This window comes from Pagrus pagrus (genome assembly GCF_965226575.1).
Source record: "Pagrus pagrus genome assembly, chromosome: 3".
NCBI classification, from domain to species: Eukaryota; Metazoa; Chordata; class Actinopteri; order Spariformes; family Sparidae; genus Pagrus; species Pagrus pagrus.
The window spans coordinates 4,817,989-4,839,843 of record NC_140187.1 but is presented as its reverse complement, the minus strand read 5'-3'; the positions used below and the strand labels follow the sequence as shown (position 1 = coordinate 4,839,843).

The following is a 21,855-nucleotide window of genomic DNA, read 5'->3' as shown; positions in this document are numbered from 1 at the left end:
ATGAGTATGAGCTGTACGTCTGAACTGCACAATACATTCACCTTCCTTGTCAAGCAATGTGCAAGCAAGGAACAAAACCACACCTCGCTCTATTCGACAAAAAAGAAAAGTAGTTTAACTCAACTGTTGATAAAGCTGCCGCTCTTTGAGGGAGGATGAATGGAAGCAAGGTCACATAACACAAAGACACAAACATGAAGAAATAGGGAGGGTAGTAATGAAAGTGATGACCAGGGATGCAATGTCATGGAAGAATAAATAAACAAAAAAAAAATACAGGAAGAAAAAGGTACATGTGGGAGATAACAAGAGACAGTCAGCAAATGAAAAAAGAAAGAGGAAGAGGAGAAAAACATCAGCAACAAAGATGGGAAATAATGTTTGGATGAAAAGAATAAAAGGAAGAATGACAAAGGAGAAAAGTGGTAGAATCAGAATTACATAAAAAAGATCTGACATGACAATGAAGGAAAAGAAGATGGGAAAGAGAAAGACGAGAAACCCTCAAGCGAAGGACCCTGGGATCCTACACATGAATGCACCTGTTCTCTCACAGACATGCACCAAGCAGCCTCTTGTTATAACCTTGATAGACAAAGACAGCCGATTAATAGAGTAATACTGCTGCGTGGGAGTTCAGTTTAATCCCCTGTCTCTCTCATCTTCGCCCCCTCTGCAATAACAACACAAGGTTGGCAGTGGATTCCACGGAGCTAACGGCTTAAGCACCTAACCTTGGCACGCTTGGTAATAGCTGCCGCAGTCCTCAATGGCTGCAGTGACGAGATGTTCTTTTAAAAAGCCTGAATGCTTTCAATGACAACACATTCACCGCCTTTGTAACCCGATCACGGACAGCTTACCCATCTTGAAGCTGTATCATGTTTGAAAAAAGAGGAAACATTTCTAAAACACACCTGTCACTCTCCATCCTCATCTGGTTTAATGCAGAAGAAAAAGCACCCTATTGTTCATGCATGTTTTCAATGGAAATGAGGTGTCAGATAGACGTTTTAATGGAGTTAAAGTGCTGTACTTTTTGAAAGTGCTGAATTCTCAACATATACTGGATATCCCTTAGTGAATAAAAGGATATGCAGTGGATCTTAAATGTTTTATGTCTACTTCAGAAGTAAAAAAAAAAAAAAAAAAAAAGTAACTCTTGGTTAACTGTTCGTGAGTATCTAAAATACTGTACATAGTCATAAAATGATGAAGGGCATCATCTTTCAAACTGAATAATGATTTGGTCACTAACACACACAATAACTTTAACTGTTCACACTTCACAACTTTTCCACAACAGTTATCTAAAGCTAAAAGATAACCTCTTCCTAACCCTAACCAAATGGGTTTTGTGCCTCTGGTTAACCAGATCATAAGCACAGCAATGTCACTATATAAAATAGCATATATTAACCCTAAAGAAACGTAAATTTGTGCCACAATGAAACCTATCCACTGCCAACATTTATTGTGGCCACTGGGTTGATAAACTAGCTGACTAAAATAACACATTACAATACATTGGAATTATAATTAAATTAATTGTACTGAATGTCATACATTTCAGTGTATGTCCATTTCTCAGCACTAATCATACAAGTATGCTGTACAATTACAACAGGAACCATTAAAGATCCAGAATCTCTGATCACACTGTAGATATGTCTGAACTTGCATATTTCAACTAAAAACTTTACCCATCTAGTGTGAGCAATACACTCTCTGGTTGCTAAGTATTCACCTAACCAACTCATTTTTAGATAACAGCCACGACATGAGTGAGTGTGTGGCCTGCTTCTTTTTATCCCATTAACCCCATCAGAACATACGCGAGGAAGGACACTTTCTGATAGCTTGTGGCCTTACAATCAGCAGAGATGTATAGATGTGCAAATTTGGGCTTGTCTATGTCTGTCAAGCACATTATAGTTACAGGAGATCCTCGAGCGATCATGCAAGAGTTACGAGTTCACACCTATCCCTGTAGTTTATGCCCTAGTAATCACCCCACAGGTGTATTAAACCTCAATTTCCCCCCTGAGTGATCCACAATATGTATCACCTGACACATTACAGTCTGACCCCATTTGTTCACACTTCACCGGCACACGTGCTGATTGGGTTCAACAGTTCATGATGTAACAGTAGAGGACCCCATCTGGCGACGGGTTCAGCTCCATTTAACATTGCGATTGGCCAGCTCGACAGCCACTCAGCCAATCAGACGAACTCTGACAGGGTTCTGACCGTAGCAGAGAAGAAGTGATCTAATGTGACTGTGTCCATTACCGGGGGGGTAAAAGTTGAGCCGAAGCAAATCGTCAGAGCAAAATAGGATTGATAGGCAACTGGTGCAAACACAATATGGAGGACACCGTGGCCTCATTTATTATTGTACTGTTACTGTCATCAAACAGGTGGCTCGTAAGTATGTACAATTTATGGATCCATCTTGCTGACTTGCCACCGGTACTGGCAGGTGGCCTGGCTATTATTTTCTTGGCACAAGTCAGGTCCCTAAAAAAGACAGTTGGAACAGTAAATGGCATCATACCTAAACAATATGTTTGACCAGGTGAATATCCTCATCTGCTCTCAAATGGAAATATGAACCATGATAATGCTCTAAAATGTCATAACGGTCGTATGAACTTGAAACGACCTTAAGTCCAGTTTCCTGTCCTTCAAGTTTTAATTTTATTGTCTGATCTTGAAAATACTGATTCATTTACTTGCTGTCTTACAGGTTGTTTATTAACCCCATGCAGTAAAACCATGCACAGGTGGAAGAGTCAACTAGTTTTAATTCAGTTTACTTCTTCTGCTACTCAGTTCCTGTGTCAGTAGTGGCCATTAGCTGTTAGCCACAGGGTACTATGACGTGAAATGTTGATAAGGCTGGAAAAAACCAAACCATCACACTAAAAGGTTTGGACTTGATCAGAGAAAGTTATGTAGTTACAGCCATTTTTCATTCCTTCATTTCAGTGATCAAAAAGTGTCTAAAATGACTCAAGATTATTACTCTTTACACATCACGTCGAAGATGAAAAGGTCTACATTGACACTTGCCCTCATTGGCTTGTAATATGCAATGTTGCCAGGGCAACCAAATATGTGACCAGAAACATAAAGATAAGAGAGAAAGTGGTTTCAAAGTGTGATAAATTGTCTTGGAGAAAAAAAATAATATAAACCTTTATAAACAGAGCAAATGATGACTTTGTTTTCACAAAATTAACTGAAATGTGCTTTCCCAAATATATATGTGTGTGGGTGTGTGTGTGTGTGGATCAATCACATTTTTAGCTTAACACAACATTGCTCATCTGTATAAGTGGTGCAGAAGCGCCTCACAGAGAAAAGAGCGGAATGGCCCTGCAAGATAATGGCCTGAAGAGGGTCTTAAATTCTTTATTTTTTCCCTGTAAAGTTCTCCCATGAGAAAGACATGACATATCGATCCAAGAGGTATAACTGCCTGTCTCTGTAGATGCCAGAATTCACAACCACTTGGCCTTCACAATGATAGGCTCTGCCACCAGGGGAATACTGTAGGCATGGACAACAGAATATTTACTGGTGGCCACTGGGAATATAAACACACATACCAACTCTTCAGTTCGTAAATACGGTAAGATGTCAAACTGCAAAACAATGCCTACTGTTATTAACAAAAAAGAGTTGATTATTTTACCCACTGAAATGTTCAATTGCTATGATAGCATCTTAGAATAGCATATAATTACATTTGGTACCACAGCCGATCTTGCAGAATCAATTTACTGCACTATAGAAATGACTGCTTGAGGTAAAGCAGAGAGAGATGAGTGCGTTTGAAGACTTCATGTCTTCTCTTTTGGTTCAGCATCACTGACGTGGGAGTTTTGGGGGGACATGGATATACTGTTCAACTATTTCCCCTCAGTAGTAACCATGAAGTATTTTAGGCTCTGCTTTATTTAATCATACTCAACAATGCTATACAGTACTCTCATACAAAATAATTACCCATGAGGCATGTGTTGCTCTTTTATTTTTCTGCTTTGGGATGTTAAACACCATTATGTTAAGAATTATTTTCATGCAGGATGGAATTTACTTTACATAAATCCTGAGGAGATCAAGTATTGTGTTGGAATATAGTCATTTGGTCGTAGTATGTCATATTTAAGGGAGAGCAGCCTTCAGCATATAAACAGAATAAAAGAAGGATAAATGAAAAAAAGGCGACTTTATCTCTGTTAGCCATTATAACTGTGACAACATCGGGTTAGTCGTGATATTGATTGCTTCCAAAAGGCATTCATCCTCAGACTTTCTTACATTCCTAAATACAAGCAAGCCGTGTGAGGGTGTATGAGTGTACTATCCTTTTATTTATACATCTGCAGTTTGTCTTTCGTTTTTTTCCTCCTACTTGGAGAGCATGAGAAAATTATCAGGGAAGAATTATGGGTAAAACCGGAGATATTAAAAACATAATCTCATCCAAATGGAGAGAAGATTGATTCTCCTAGCTACCAACGCACTGCAGCAGCCCTGAATGGCATATTAAATGCTGCTTTTCTTGTGTGTGCGTGCATGCGTGTGTATGTCACAGATCACTGTTTGAGTGTGGGTGCAGCTTTTGTTGTGTGTGTTTGTTTACGTACAAATTAACTTTATTCCAATATTTAGATTTTTATACAGGTGTTTGTGTTAATAACTGATTGTGTGTAATGTTAAGCACATCATCAATTCTGTGTGTTACACAGGTTATGTACTGTAAGTGTATGTGTGTCTTAGTTCGGGGCTCATGTCAAGGTTTAGTTTTTAGGTATTGTTTGTCAGCAGCTGCGGGGAGCATCCTCTGTGGATTAGGGTTAGCATGGCTGAGTGTGTTTAACAGGATTACTAATCTGAACTATGCTGCCGCAGCAGTGTGTGTGTGTGTGTGTGTGTGTGTATATTATTATATTTGTATGTGAATGTTAATCTGAGTATTTGTGTGTCTGCGCGTGTATAGTTTTGTGTACTGTATTTGACAATACACTGGTGTGTACGTGTGTACCGTGTTGCCTTCGTAAATGTCTAGATCTGTGTGTGCGTGCGTGCGTGTGTGTGGTCAGATGATGACGGATCATCTCCATAATTTAGCAAACAATGGACAATGCTAATGGATCCCCCCACCCCACTCCACCCCCCTCACACACACACACACACACACACACACACACACACACACACACACACACACACACACACACACACACACACACACACACACACACACACACACCAGTTTCCATTAATGTTGACATTAATGTTAAGGTCAGCAGGACACAGTTTACTAAGTACTTTAGAGCTTTTAAGAAGGAAAAACGACTTAAATGCTTCATCATCTGCCCCCAGAAGAGCTTTTTGGAGTTTGGGGCGGTGGTTAACAATGAAAAATGTTTGTGAGAGTATTATACTGACAATATGCATTATTATAATATGTCCAAATAATACACAACTGAAAAATATGTTACTTGTAGTGAACACTAAGAAACTTGTGTCCTGACACTGATATTGTACCAACATATGAATTAAGATCCATTCCTCATTCTGGAACATAAATACAGCTTCTGTTTAAAGAGGTTAATCTATAGCATATAGTGATAGACAGCATGTGTGAATGTTATGTGTGTTAGTCAGACCTTGTGTATTATACCGAATGTATTATCCATGCTTTTTCAGATCACGATCTGTTGACAGCTACATGACAGCTTATATATCCCTGCTGTACCCATTTTCTGAAAACAATCCCCGAAATGCAATGCAACATGTCGGATGATGACCAAATCAATTATAGGGATACACAAACACGCTGAGCAGAATAGAACTTTGATTCCCCCTTGAAGGGAATTTGCTTCTGACAAGGTAACACAGCCAAAGGCCAAAGTGAATTGCATGTTAGGACACAGCTGCTGTAAGCTGACAGCCACAAAAGCAGGTAGGTTGGCAGGGAGGTAAGGCCTTGAAAGTATAAAAAAAACCAACCAAGAAATGACAAATCACACAACTCTAACTCATTCTGAGGGTCTGAAATGAATGCACACAATTCAATAACGAAGCTTTTATCAGAACAGTAAATTCACACTAAAAAGTCATTTAACACAGAGTACCTCATTGCTTTCCCCATAAATGCCGAGCAAAATATAATCAACAGCATACATAACTATGCCAAATAGACCTTTATATTTTTTTTATGAAGTATAGTTTTAATTAACCATATTTTTATCACAAATGCAAGAAGAAAACTGCTGTTCCAAGCTTTATAATCTGAGTTCCAAGTTGCAGTTCATCTACGGCTACAGACTGCTTTTCTACAGTGTGCAACTGTCATGAGACTATCCAATCATGACAAGATGCTATGGTTTTAAGCAATCAATTAATTCATTAATGCATTTTTGAGTAAGGTAGTGCAACATCATTGATGGGTGACTATGAAAGAGCCTCCAAACACAACGAATAAAGTCGCATTTGTAACAACTCAAGATGTATAAGCTCACTTCTGTCAGAATAAAAAAATTTCATTAATTCAATGTCATGAACGGGGCAGGTTGAGGGCTTTAGATTTTAAATGAATGTAGGCAGCAGAACACCATGTCCCAATTTATTAAATGTTTGAGAATTGAGGTTATTTGTCTATGTGCGTCATCAAAAACAATATTCATTGCAGCTTTAAATGTTGCATCAATTGTTGTTGTACATTTGGTCAATTAAGTAGAGCACTTGAAAATTATAACAACAATCGAGCCCAATCGGTCCAAGTAACCCATTAATCATAAGCATGCATTTGGAGCAAAAAACTGAAGCAGAACACTGAAGGACACAGCGACCAAATTAAGCACAAAAAAAAAGGTTTTGTCTTGTTGAAAGAACATGATTAGGGCTTGTTTTGAAGTGGCCTCAAAGCCCCGAACGCTTCTGTTTTTTCCAACCAAACAACCCACAATCTTGTATTTTAACTCAAAGATATAGTTTATTGGCTACATAACAACATTTAAGACCCAACTGTGAAATGCTGCGAAGTTATATACACCTATCTCCTAATTTTCTGCTTTTCCATCTCTCTTTATTGTTTCTTTTTCACTGTCTTCCTTTCTTCCTTACTGCTTTTTCTTTATGTCGTTCCCTCCCTCCTTCCTCCTCTTTATTCCCAGACGCTGGTGAGTACTTTACGACCCGGCCTCTAAGATTTACGCGGGTACAATTGGACATTTTGTCGCTGTGCTGTGGAGCAGATGGAAAATTCATGGCGTAGTTGGAAGGGCGAATTTAGCATAAGACAACAATTCGCCAGAATGTGTGTCTGGCGGAGAGCAAAGCAGGTACACCTGTCTGCATGCACAATGCTACGACAAAAAAAAAAAAAAAAATCCCAAAGAATCCTTCAGCCTTGAGTCTGCCTCCACTGCTGGATTTGTCTTTTTTTTCCCTCTGACTTTCTTCAAGTCAGTATCTGTCAATCTCTGTCTCTTGGTTTTTGATCCTCTCCTTTTCTCTTGGGTTTTATTTATTTTCCTCTCTGGAGTAAGGTCTCTCTCTGTATACCTCTCGGTTTCTCTTCTGTATTTCTCTGTCAGCTGTAGTTGCAGTCGAACCCTGCATGCTCCCCGTGCAGCTTGAACAGCATTTCCCCCATTGCTGACTGCTATTGTGCCCTTAAAATGTCACATTGTCACCAGATATTCACCTAAAAACAGCCCTGAGGAGTTATTTTTTCCCCTTAACAGTCTGACTCAATCTGTTGCAAATTCACAGAGCAAACTGACTCACTAAGCAGCAAGCAGGCAGCACTCACAGGTGATGGGAAAACAGAAGGAGGACAGGTTGTAAAGAACAGTGTGTGTTTGTGTGTGTGTGTTGCAGTGCAGGTCAATGACGAAGATAATTCAGACATGATTCCTTCAACGTTTATCTTTTGCAGTTCAGTCACGCACACTCACATCACACGCGCACACATACACAGATAGCAAGCCACGTGTTGCATCAGTATTGCACAGCACCAGAGTCAGTTACAACATGACTCTGTACACCACCAATTATAATCGACCTGAAGACTAATGATAATGGGAATTGAAGATGACATATAATACCAGTGTATGGATGACAGGGGGCGGGTGTGATGCTCCTGTGAGCCACAGAACCTGAACACGTGCAGGGCATACAGACGTTGCCAGTGTAGAAGTCCAACTTATAAATATAGGCTTTCCACTGCCCTGTTGCCGCAATGGGCAAAAAGGCATAGTTTGGAAAATGACTTCTCTTCAGCCAATCAAAACATGAAAGAAATAGTCTAAGAGATATATATGCAGCATTTAGACTGCAGGCCTTCTTGTTGAAAAAAATCAGATTAGTGTCTTGTGTCAGAAATGGAGATAAAACAATTTCAGCTGCAGTGTGTACTCAGCCTCACATATATGTGTTACAAAGACCCATTTGTTTCTTTCTTGTTCTTTTTTTGCACACAAGTTGAAATATAAATTTCTAAAGAAAGTGGAAATTCTGCCACCTGGCTGGTTCTGCACAGAGAGGGTGTGATATAAAACCAGGGCTGTGCTCACAGTCAAATCAATCTGTTTAAAAAGTCACATTTACCAGATCATCAACAGATACTGTATTTAACACCTTTGTGCAACTATCTTTTCTATTTATAACGCTAGGGTTATTGCCAATTTAAAAGGTCCAGAGTGTAGGATTTTGGGGCAATATAGTATTCATTATTACCTCCGCAAAGGAAGTTAAAATTTGCCCATGTCCATTTGTTTGTTGTTGGTTGGTTGGTTTGTCAGATTACACACCAACTACTGAATGGATCTCCTTGGATAGGCCTCAGCCCAGAATAGACCCCATGGACTTTTGGTATGGATCTGGACAAAGGGACAGGTATTTTCTCACTTTCTTTAACATTGCAAGACAGCTTTTATACAATATTTTCATATGTTTTTTACAGGGAAAAATGTAAGGATCTTAAAGAACAAAATCAGGCGTATTTAAGTGGCTGGTATATATAAGTGAGTATAATTGGATGTAGATCTAAATAAATAGATCTAAATAGATATGTTTGGGTCTTGGTGGAGGTACGCACTCTACTGCGGGCCATTCCAGTTATTCCAGTTATTAGGTTTAGGCAACAAAAATACTTTGCCAGGTTTAGGAAAACAGGGTTTGGGTTAAATTATACCCTCTCATAATGTTAATCACAAGTTTGAAAGGATAGCTTCTTCTACGTGCACATTTTTCTGGTCTTCTTCCCAGAATCATAAAACTATGACATTACAAAAATGTGACTGGTCAGTTGCAATGGAGCCACTAAATCCTACACACTGGACCTTGAAAACTTTCAGAAACTAGAAGTTCTGTATGTAGGAGAATATGAGCTGAGAATGCTGAGGAAGAAAACAGCTCCAAACAAGTCCTCTTTCAGACTCTTTAAATTGACTGATGTGAAAATGAGCCGATCTCAGCCCAGAAACAGTGTCAAAGTAGTCCTCTCAGACAATATCAAGCAGTTAGTTAGCTTGCTGTTGTCACTGGCTAAGCTGTTAAGTGTTGACAATGACAATGTGAGTAGTGAACACAGGTAATACTGAGTGGATGAAGGTAAACGGATACATCACGAGGTTGTATGTTGCTCACAGACTTATTGTAGTTTGATACATTGAACTGTTTGTCTGTTGCCTCCTGTCACATGTCTTTGTTTTGATAATGTATTATTTATGATGGATAATGTATGACATGTTCATTTGTGAAAGTAATAAGTGTTGAAAAGTAACTGTGCAATGTTCAGCACTGAAATGAAATGCCATTTTAATGTACCGGAGGTTTTCTGCTTTCATTTGCATTGAGGTAAGCAACCGCTCTCTTGATATGAATGCAATCTATGTTTATTCAATTTAAAATTTCAATAGTGTTCGCCGTTGTGCATGATAGGCATAATTCTTTGTGTTGGGCCTTGGAACCTCAATTTCCCTCAGGACAATAAGTGTTATTGTATTCATGTGAAGTCATCTCATATTCTTGACAAAGAACTGTGACAGCAGTTTACGACTGTGCTTGCTATTGACTGATTCCCTGTTGTGTCCCTATTGTTCAAGTCAACATTTTGATTGTTGTATCGCTGAATGACATTCATATTCTGCTGTCACGTCTCTGCATTTCAAAATAAAATCCACTTCAGTAAACAATGTTTAGCTCCTGTGTTTTTATTAAGCATGGAGGATTTGATTTGGAAGAACTAAGGTGTATTGAAAAGACCAATGCATCAAACAGTTCCACTATAAAGCACTTTTTGCTGTAAGAAGTTTTATTCCCATGAGGTTTCATGCTAGCTTATACCTTCAACAATATAAAATATTAGATTTCACTTCACATCAAGTATTGATGACACACAGTAATTGGTGTCAAAATCTTTCAAGGGTTGGGTATCTTTTTTTGGAATGTAACCCATTTATGCATTTAAATGCAGCACTGCTGATGAAGACATTAGTTTTGAAATATTCTGCAGATCACAGAGAAATAAAGATATATTTTCTTTCAAGGCCACATCTTTTAAATGATCATGAAGGAGGAAAACTGATGGTCGGTCCAGTGTCCTTGTACCCCCATCTACAATAGTTCAAATACTTTGCTAAGTCTGTGAGTGTCACAACAAATGCCAAGGACTAAATGGAAGCATGATTGTATGCAATGAGTTGCCGGGTGTGGGTTGTGTTTGAGGGAAGTGGCATCAGTGATCAGTAGAAGATGGTGTTTGGTAGATTGAGAGGTTTCAGTTTAGGGCTCAACCTAAACCAAACACCTTTGAAACTAATCCACCATATCAGCAACCAAATCTATATTTGAGAATATTACACCTAACGGTTGAGATACATGTGACCACAATACTGATCTTAATAATAATATAGGTTTGAAACAGCAGTACTAGCATAACATTATAAATGTATAACTTAAAAGGGTAAGCCTAACCTTTTCATCATGTTCAACCATGTCCTATTTTCATCAAATCTTACACTGAACCAGCTGAACCTTGTGTATTGTAACCTTAACTGTGGTTTTATCAGAACGCAACCAAGATCCATAGACACATTTAGTTCATGGCTCTCATCTGTTTCCTTTTGATTGACTTTAAGTCTTTCCCTTCAAATGAAAGTCATTGCATTGTAAATTACAAGACAAACAAAGTCTAATGTTAGCTTTCTGTCCCAATATTTAGGCTACTGAATATGCATCACTTGCTTAAAAATATAGACAGTGCAAAAGGTGCTGCTACATCAGGACCCAGAAGCTGTCAGGGGACCATGTAGGACCAAGAATAGTAGACAATGAAGCAACAAAATTGAACTTCCTGAAGAAAGATGGTTGATTGTTCAGTCTCATCCTCAGATCGTCAAATACTGATGCACTGGGTCGGCAGCTTGGGTAAGGGTCAGTATTTGATGACCTGATGATGAGACTCAACAATTTTCTCCAGGATGATACTTTTTCAAATGCATTTATTTATGTAACTCATAACGCTAACATTTCCCATTAGTTCTCTATAATAGTTCTTACTGCTACAGATGTTGGGCATCAGGATTTTGGTGGCACTGATTCCCAATTTTGGATAAAAGTAAAGAGATGCTTTTGTCACATTTGAGTGACAGTCTGCGCAGCATCGGCAGCAGTAGCAGCTCAAAGAGGTCAGTGCAAGGTCTTTTTTCAATCCCCCGGAATTTTATCACAGCCCTGTCGTCTAACTTTTCAAAGGTAAGTCTGGCTAATTTTTTTTGTAAATTACTGATTCCCAGTCGTGTGACAGCAAACTGTTTTATAATATCTGATTTAAGTTAAGTTGTCTTTGGTTTGCAGGATGGGCATTGCATGGTGGCTCTCCATGGTGTGTGTGTGTGTGCGCGCACACAAGCCTGCACTTGTGTTTGGTGCAAGGATACAGCAGCATACTTTTACTGCTCTGTGTGTGTGTGTGTGTGTGTGTGTGTGTGTGTGCGTGCGTGCGTGCGTGCGTGCGTGCGTGCGTGCGTGCGTGTATGTGTGTATGTGTGTGGATGCAAGACATAAAGAGGCGGTTCAAACAGCCAGCGACACTCGAAGCGGAGCAGACATGCAAACAAATGCAGTAAGATGGCGATGAGAAGGAAAGACATAAACCAAAGAGTAAAAACAGAGAAAAGTCAAGAAACAACGGCAGGAGAAAAAGGAGGGGAGGGCAGGGGACAACCAAAATGAAACAGGGTTCGTGTCGTGTTTATGGTTGTACTGTGATGAAAAAATATAACATAGGGAAGAAAATATTCTGCCTATAAAGCAATAATCACCTTCGCTTGGGATGACTAGAATGTACGGCGTTGTTATTTGTCCCCTACCTATTACCACTAAGGCCAAGGGCCGCACGTCCCCGCCGGAAAGCATGAGAAAGAGAGGGAAGAGAGAAAACAAACAACAACAAAAAAAGAAAAGAAAGAAGAAAATAGTCTAAGAAAAAAAGACGTATAGGTTTCTTTATCCATTTCATCAAGGTTTAGATCTCCCTTGTTTCAACTGCACAATCTGTCTTAGAGGAGAGAAATTGCAGTGGTGAGAATAGCACTAGAACATTAAGATCAATAGGACAACTAGCACTCAAGATGTGAACTGGGGCATGACTGGTCGTATTACCAGGAGGTACGAGCATCTTGACTGGCCCATTAGCAGGAAAAGACCTAACAGATGTGTTGCTGGTGAGGATGCTTTTTTTCACCAAAGAGTGAGTCAGTGAATGTAGATGTGGTGCTGGGGGTTAACATTTGAGTTTACTGAGTCTGTCAGCTTGGCTTGACGGGTTAATAAAAATAAAGGGAGTAGGAAATGGAAGAGAAAAGAAATGAAGTGATGGTTGAAAGAAAAAAAAGAAATATGAACTTTGTGGCGTGGCAAAATTGGTGCAAAGATACAATCTGGCCTCCAGGTTCTGCTGCAAAGGCTTAGTTCACCCAGAGACAAAAAATCAGATCAGTTTATACTTTCATCAAATTTGTTGACAATGTGTTTCTATGTTGAGGCAGCAAGGTGGCTCAAGTTGGCCCCCACTGTCACTCAGCTTCCCTGCAGGTAGTTAGCCATATTTGCTATAAATGTTGAATGGCCTGCATGGCAACAGGGTGGGTGTCAATTGTGAGCCAATAAAGAAAGGCTACAGTTTTATCAAAATCTGTATTTCTCAGAAGCAGAGTGCAAAAAATAATTTCATTTGTTAAATTCAGTAGGTAGAGCCAAAGAAGCAAGCTTTCAGATAGCAAGGCAGGTAAAGTAGATAAAGAGACCTGTTACCACGTGTGTACAGTGTCAACTTGGAAAATGAAAACAAGATTGTGTTCAGATTAACATGTGGATAGACCTGTTTCAATGCAAGTTATAATCTGGCAATGCAGAATCAAGCAGAAGATTTGTTGTTGTGGCTAACCACAATTTAATATAAATGTATAGTATGCACAGATTTTGAACAGTGGTAAAATGTTTTTCAGATCTTCAGCATCACGCCCTTTTACAAATATTAACCTAGCGTTAGCACTAGTTTAAAATAACTGTAACGAATAAATAACATATTTGCAGATCAAAAGACAAGGCCAACTACCTTACCTTGTCATCTATAGGCTAGTAGGTCTCTTATAGGTCTACACATTAGTGTACATCATCTTTCTGCTCTTTTTGCTCTTTACTTGAATGCCTCCATCATCTGGTCAAAAACATGCTTCTTTGGCTCTACCTGTTTCAGTATCTTTTTAACCTCGGCCCTACATTAACATGTGTTGCTGTGTAAATGATTCACACTTACCAAAGGTTTTGGAATTGGCCCAGTATACAGCCTTGGTGTACGGCTGAAATGTAATCCCTTAGGGCAACTCCGACCGTCAAAGGTATGTCCATTAGAAGTGTTTTGCCATTCACAGGCTGGGGTTTGACAACAAATGACGGAAACAATACCTACGGAGACCTTTTTGTTACAGTGAATAATAAGATCCTTTCTGTAGCTAGAAATGTGTATCGTTACAGGATAAGTTTCGCTCTGAAATCTTGCAAGATGTGAGTTGTTGCAGGAAGATACTGTGGAAAGGTGAGTCAGAGTTGGAAGAGGAGTTTGGAGTTTACTGCCAGAGGAACTGCCAGCAAGAATTTATGTCCAAAAGACACGGCTGACTAGTTAACTGATTTTGACGATCTAGATGAGGTAACAACTGGAACAACTCACCTCACAAGATTTCAGAGCGAGACCTTTCCTTGAACGAGACTTGTGTTTCTGGTTACAAAAAGGATTCTATTATTTAACAAAAGGCTCTGTCTCTACGGGAATCATTTCCATAAATTGTCAGAGACTTAAAATAACAACCCCAGCCTGTCAGTGGCAAAAACAAGCACTTTAAGTGGATTTAACTTTGACAGTTGCAGTTGCCCCACAGGATTACATTGTAGCCATAGCAGCCGTGTTGTGGCTGTAAGCTGAGGCGATGTAGTGGACCAATTTCAAAACCTTTGGTCAATATGAATCATACACATGCATGCATAGGACCCAGGTTTTAAAAAAATACACAAATTCTCCTTTAAATTAAATCCAAATCAGATTCTCTGCCTCTGACAGATGCTTGTATAACCAAACCTTAATTCTGCCTCACTCACTGCCTGCAGGTATTTATTCTAACCAAAAATAAGTACACCAGCTGATTTACTGATTAGAACACTCTCAACCAGACAAGTAGCATTCATCACTGAAATCAGCTGCTGCAGTGTGTGGATAGCAGGTATCTCAAATAAATTAGTCATAGGCATTTGCAAAATTAGCCATCTGCATTGCCTCAGAACACTGCCCACATATCAAAAACTTTCCAAAAGTACATTAAAGTTGATTCGAAGTTTGCTTTGGGAACACTGAAAATTCTACATCTAAAAAGAAAGTTAACATTTTGTCATATGGAAGACAGCCACAAAGTTAAAAGCATGTCTTTTCCCAAGCACACAAACATGCAGACAGACAGAGAGCAGGGTCTTTACACTGTAGACCTCCACCCACAGTACCTTCCACTCACAAAATAAAACAGAGCCTGGAAATGGACAGAGCAAGAAAAAAAGAATGATATAAAAGAGAAAAAATGTGCACAAACGAGCAATAAATGCTTGATGCAGACGAGGAATAATAAGAGAGCGAGAGAGACTGAGAAAAGAGAAAGGAGATGTGGAAAAATCAAATCAATGTTTGATGCTGAAGAAAAAATAAAATAGAGAAAAGACGAGGTGAGGAAAATCAATAGCAAGCTGAAAAGCTTTCGAAGCACATTGCCTGGCACACAAATGGGTGTATTTGCCGGAGATGAGCAGCAAATAAAGATGGGAGACATGGGGAAAGCAAAACAGAATAGGATGAAATGGGTTCTGGGGCTAACGCTTTAGCCTCCATCCATCGGGTTTAATGAAGGCGGTCAATCGGTATGTAATGGCCCTGATGTTCCACTTTATACACTGATGAGCAACATGGATGCGGTATGAAATGGAAAAAGAGAGAGCAGGGTAGAAGAAAAACAGGTAGAACGCGGGATAGAAAAAGGGCGATAAAAGAGAAAGACTAGGAGAGAAGAGAGGGAGAGAGAGAGAATGCTATGCCACGAAATCATGCAGGATAACATGGTTAGGATGTGGGGTTGCCTGGGCTAAAGGTTGCTGGTTCACCTGTTTCTAAACCATGTGTGTGTATGTGTGTGTATTCATCTCGTCTAACACACTTGTAACAGGATGCAACACTATTCTAGGGGGTCATGTTATTACATTATTCTTTAAAATTAACTCGACTAAGAAGTTAAATTAGACATAAAGATAATATATTGTCTTTACTGGAAGTGTCAATGGAAGGGTGCTCATACCTTTGTTAGCCAGGCGGACACAGTTGATTTTGGTTTCCTGTGGAGAGAAGACAAAGACAGACAGTTTGTTTAGGTAACTTGTGGTTAATGGTCGGACAAATCCCTCAAATAGAATCACCATCAGAACGTTCAGTTTTTAAATAATTGTTGGAAGAGTTTAGTTTCAGCAGGGTCAGCCATCTTTGATGAAAAGGAAGGACCATGCCAGTGTTTTTTCAAGCTTTGGCTACTCAACAACGTGTCATCACTTTTGATTGCTGAGTATTTTACACTGCATAATTTATGTTTTCTTCAAGGCAGCCACCAGTTTCAGTTTTTTTTACTAGTTTTACCAACTAATTTAAATTTTTTCAATACTGAAATAATGTTGCCAATCTGTTTTCAAAACTCTTTGTGGTGCATTCAAGTGCCCTGACATTCATGAACATAAATCAAACAGTAAACACACATAGATGCTGTTAAAAGGATTATGTAAATGTTGTAATTTCTTGAATTGGAAGGCTGTTTAATATGCAAGCATCAGATGACTAAGTGTCCTTGAAACAGTGTTTCCCACACATAGACTTTACTTGGCAGGCCGTCCAGCATATTGTACAAAGATTTTTGTCTTTGTCCGAGGACTCACTCTACAACCCCCCATCTACTGACATTCAGAAATGCTCTGCAGAGAAACGCAGAGAGAGACACAGAAATGTTCTTTGGCATCATGTCCCTCCTGTAAAGGCACTAATTGTGATGCGACCACTCCTATCTAATGTAGGCCTACTTGTGTCTGTGTTTCGTAAAAGCTTGTAAGTGCACCTGAATGAAGTCATTTGGTACCACATTGGTTTTAATAGTTTAAATTGGCTTCATAACAATAAACGATAAGCTTCCTCCACATACGGCTCACCTGCCATTGTGAAAGCGGAATCTGGGTGAGAAAAAACGAAATGCAATGTGTGTTTTTTGACCAACTTTAAAGCCTATTGCTGAAGTCAACAGAGCAGACGGAAACTTGGGCAAGAAAGACTAAGGTGAAGAAAAGCCAGCAAGCATTAAGGTTTACAATCAAAGCAACCTGATGTAGGCAAACTTTAAAAGCAATTCTGAAATATATTATTGAGTCTCATTTTCATCAAATACCAACGCCAAGTTGAATTTCATGTCAGGAGAGGGATGGAGGTGGAGTGACAGCCAGGCGAGACAACTGAAAATTGAGAGACCACTGTAAGGGACAGCGTTTAAACATTTGTAAGCATGAAAGCACAATTATATTTTTAATGAGACGTCAGGACATTTTCCAGCCATGTGAGTAACAGTTTGATGCGGATCCAAATAAAAATCGTGATATACATATATATGTTTTATGTGATATCGATTAGGCTTGATTGAATTAAAGGGGACTGTTGGGCCTTGGCAGGGGTATGCGCTCTACTGAGTGCAATTCTAGTTATTAAAATTTGTTGATTCTGCAATAAATGAACGGCACTTTCAAAACCAATCTGTAAAAATGTTGTTTTAAAGATTATGATTTATCTCGATCACAATCTCAAAAATGTACATGTCTAGACATCTTTTGACTTTGACGTTGCTGTAAATCACCAAATTAGTACCACCAAGGCAGGTCGAAACACCTCTCTTCTCCCCTGTCTCTATCTATACCCACTATTGTTCAATCTGTCAAGCCTATATGGGCTTCCAGTGCCCTCCTTTTCTGTTTCTCACACTTCACGTTCCTGTGGTTCCACCGTCCCTGTCACTTTTTTCTGATGGACTGTCACCACTTGAAGAGGCGAGTACTTTTCTTTATTCCAGCTCTTTTCATTCCTTCACTGCTCCAGTCTTTCCCTCTTTTCTTCCCTCCATAATGTGCTGTCACCAGTAAGTGTATGTGTCTAACCCAATTGTCATACAGAGATTGGCCTCCTTCACATGTTGGCCCATTTGTCTTCATCAAAGACGATTACTACAGCAGCTGCCGACATTGACGTCTGTCACTTCAGCAGTTGAACACAATCACTCCCAAGGTACTGCCCATGTACATTCCTTTCCCTCAAAATTTGGCATTTTCAGGTCATATTAACATTGAGCATTCTGTTTAAACAACCGAAACCTGCAACACAGACTATAATTCAGATGTATTCGAGTGAAAAAGTGGCAGGTTTGATGCCGTCTTCAGTTTTGCCTGCTCTAACCCTGGTCCTGGTCTCCCATCCCTTGTTGTGTCAGCTAAGCTTCTCTGCCCTGGACCCCTGGACTCAAATCAGTTGGACTGGCCCCTGGACCTGAATCAGTTGGATCGGACAATACCCTGCCAGCTGCCTAGTACAAAGTCCAATTGAGCCTATGAGTAAATAGAGTAGGTCACTTTCCGGAGAATTTACAGCAATCGAGTGGGCGATGTTGCTTGCTTGTAAATTGCTTTACACTCTTCTGTTGATATTACAGACACATCCAAATACGTGTGGTATTGATATCAACGCAAAAACAGTCATCATTATGGATAAGTCCTCCATCTCCTGCATGCTCTACTCAGGTGCCAACCCATGCCTAAACCAAATGGAGTAATTATAGTAGGTGAGAACACATCTGACGTGGACCATTGCCTGCTGTGTGCAACATGTGTGAAAAGGCAATGTCCAGACCCTATATATGGGACATTGTTGTCAGTTAATAAGTGAAAACTAGAGCTAGAAGCCTGAGCTTCCCCTGGGTTGGATCCCATCTTCCCTGTGTCTTTCAATATAAATTGTATTTAACTTATTCCTGTCGTCTCTGAGTTTTTCACTTGGGTTCACCTGTTCAGAGCCATGTCACAAAAACAAATGGGAAAAGTACATGTCTATTGACTAAAGGTTTTCAGGTAAACTCAGCTGACTCAAACTACAATGTATGTATGTGTGTACACAAACACACTTATATGTATGTACACCGGACAATGTAGCCAAAAAATGGTTCAGCAAAGCTCAAAACAGGCGGTGATTGATTAATGGTGTCATTGCAACAAAGTGACATCTACCTGCAGGTGGCACGCTGTCAGAATATGATGGAGAAAGATGACAAAGAAGCAAACTGAGAGGCAAAGTGCATGAGGTTTAATATTCAGTGTTTCTAAAATATTGTGGCTGCATTATGTGAAAGTGGTTTTTAGTTACCTGCAACCACCTTATGTTTTCACTTTGTGCAATCAGTCACAGCAAGGCGAGAAGGTATAATGATGAGCACAACAGGAGAAAGGCCCATTTCTGTTTGAATGCCAAAATGTTTGCTATTGTCACTCTCATGTGCTTGTGTCTGCATTGTGATGCACCTGTCTTTGTGTGTGAGTGTGTGTGTGTGTGTGTGTGTGTGTGTGTGTGTGTGTGTGTGTGTGTGTGAGCTGAATAATGAAGTTAAAGAGCAGGGAAGATGAATGTTAGTGGATGATGGATGGTGTGAGCCTCTCAGCTGGATCTCTCCACAAGACTAAACACACCTGCTTCTACTGCATCTCTGTCTGCTTTCCGTCTGTCTCTGCCTGCCCGCCTGTCTGTCTGTCTGTATGACTGACTGACTAAATATCTGGCCGTCTATCTATCAGTCTTTTTCTCTTTCCCTCATTGGTTTCTCATTGTAGCCACCAAGTAACTGAGAAAGTCAGAATGAATACATGTTATCACGCAAATCCATCTTGCCAGGCTACTACTGAAAAGCCACGGGCGTGGTTTAGATGTGATGACCAGTGAATAAAGGACCAGTACAATTGAACAATAGCGGCTCCTCAAGTGGCTAGCATAGATGCGGCTAAAGCATCAGTTGTATCAGAACTGGAGAGTTTATTTCATTGAATGAAGAGCAAAGAACAGCACTGATGTCTTCTCTTGATAGAAATAATGTTTTTGCTCTCAGCTGGCATTGGTGAGAGTTTTATTTATCAAGGGGACTCTGCTAGAGGTAGTGCTCTCCTACTGTTGATATAGCTGGTTAAAGTCGAAGGCCATGATAGACGGTCATAGGCAAAAGGTTTGTTCAATTACCTGGAAAGTATTTTTTGAAAGTGCCTGCCCTTTTAAAATAGTTTCCATGAACGACTTCCCAGATGTGTTCTGTGTAACAAATAGGGCAGTCACAATATCAGAGAGGAGAGAAACAAATTTACAATAACGATATTATTGCGATATCGATCTAAATTTTGAAAAATAAATTGTTAGCAATCAAATCTATCTTTAACTTTGTTTACTGTGTGTTTTGTTGCTTATTTAGCAAATAAATTACCCTCAAAATACAAGTGTAGAGAGGTGGAGAGAGAGTCTGGTACCATAACTGTAAAAAAGTGTACAAAAAGAAGAATAACTATCATCGACTCAATTACTAGTGAAAAGGCAACTAGATGAACTCGTAAACTAAAGAATGCACAAGGTTGAACATCTTTGCTGGATTACTCACACGACAGTATCATATGTGTATTATTTAAACAATATCAATATTTCATGTTTTTTAATATCACGGTTATCGTGAATATTGCAGTATCAGGACACCTCTATTAACAACCATTTCAAAGCATCTCTTGTCACTGACAACCAATAATGTTATGCCTATGTAATGACTGGACTGCAAAAGTTTTATTTGAGTAGATTGATTCCACATCAATTACTGCATTGTTGCTAAAGAGACGCTCCATATTTCTGCATTCCATCAATGGATACCAAACAGGTAAACTACTGACACATTTACCTAAATAGACATCATTAAGGAATTGCATTAAACTTAACATTTAAGGAGAAAGTTAACTGACCATATCTAAGAGTTTCCTTCCATGAACACATTTGTTTGTGTGATGAAAATCCATTGGGATAGTGTTGGGATAAGACCTCAGGCCTGAAAGATCTCTAAAATGTTTCTACTTGTTTTAACTGCCTATCATTAGGGCAGAGCTCATCGTAAGTGTGCTGTTTCTCCTACAAACAGCCACCACGGGGATACGATCAGTTCAATGAGCAGCAGTGACTTGTGTTTTCTAGAAATTGGCCCTATCGTGCCCATTTACGGCCCATTTAGAGGCCCGGCTGTTCTGGATTCACAGTCACTGTGAATAGAAGCGCTGCCTCATCTTCACTCATGCTAATGGGCTAAACCTCAGGAGGTTGCTAGAAGCAAAGTTAATAAATGTAAGGCCAATTTATTGCCCTGCCTCTATCCAGAGAGGCTGCGAGATGAGGGGTGGGGGTGGGGGGGTTGTTTATGGTGGAGACACTGGAGACACAGTGTGTGTGTCTCTGTGTGTGTAGTAGTTAACTTTGTCAAGCCTGACAAGAATACTAAGTGTGTATAGGAGATGCAGCTGCTGTGTGGGTGAGTGCTCTCTCTCTCCATCTATTTATCTTTCCATCTTCCCTCTCTCTCTTTCCGTCTCACCACCAAACAGTTGGTTGGGTCAGTGTTCTGACTGACGGGCGGGATTTCCAACCATGTGGGTTTTCTGTCCGACTTCTAGATACTGTGATTGGCTGCTGGGGTTCCCAGGCAACCCAGGGTAGCCAGGGTAACAACTACAACTTTTTTTTTTTTTATTTTTTTTTTTACTGCAACTCTCTCACACTCTTTCTTACTATCTGTCTTTCTCCTCTATTTGTTTCTTCAGTTTTGTTGAAGGACCTTTCGGGTACCAACAACTCTCTTGACACGCACATTAACACTCACACACATGCACATTTTAGTTTGACTAAAGGCTTTAGCTGATGTTAATGTCCGTCTGTAACATGTACGTACACACACGTACATAAATGTGTCCGCAAATTCCAGCCAAATGCAAGCAGAAATATGTGTCCTTTCTCCACTCGCACTCTCATATGCGCACACACACACACACACACACACACACACACACACAAACACACACACACACACACACACAGAATAAAAGTGCATTTAAGGATTTTTCGAGTCAGATGAGTGCATCTTGATTGACATC

The 21,855-nt window shown here is 39.7% G+C and overlaps 1 protein-coding gene across 8 annotated transcripts in view; it reads right to left on the bottom strand.

The window, feature by feature from the left end:
* ptprt (protein tyrosine phosphatase receptor type T) overlaps window positions 1-21,855 on the bottom strand; it is a 334,457-nt gene that overhangs the window by 119,053 nt on the left and 193,549 nt on the right. For 5 of the 8 annotated variants that reach the window (XM_084348993.1, XM_084348986.1, XM_084348987.1 and 2 more), the window contains exons 15-16: window positions 15,924-15,960; window positions 12,354-12,410 (exon numbers count right to left, since the gene is read on the bottom strand). In XM_084348993.1, coding sequence (XP_084205119.1) covers window positions 12,354-12,410; window positions 15,924-15,960 — 94 coding nt within the window. The remainder of the gene's footprint in view (window positions 1-12,353; window positions 12,411-15,923; window positions 15,961-21,855) is intronic. The other 3 variants (XM_084348991.1, XM_084348992.1, XM_084348989.1) reach the window with 2 other exon arrangements.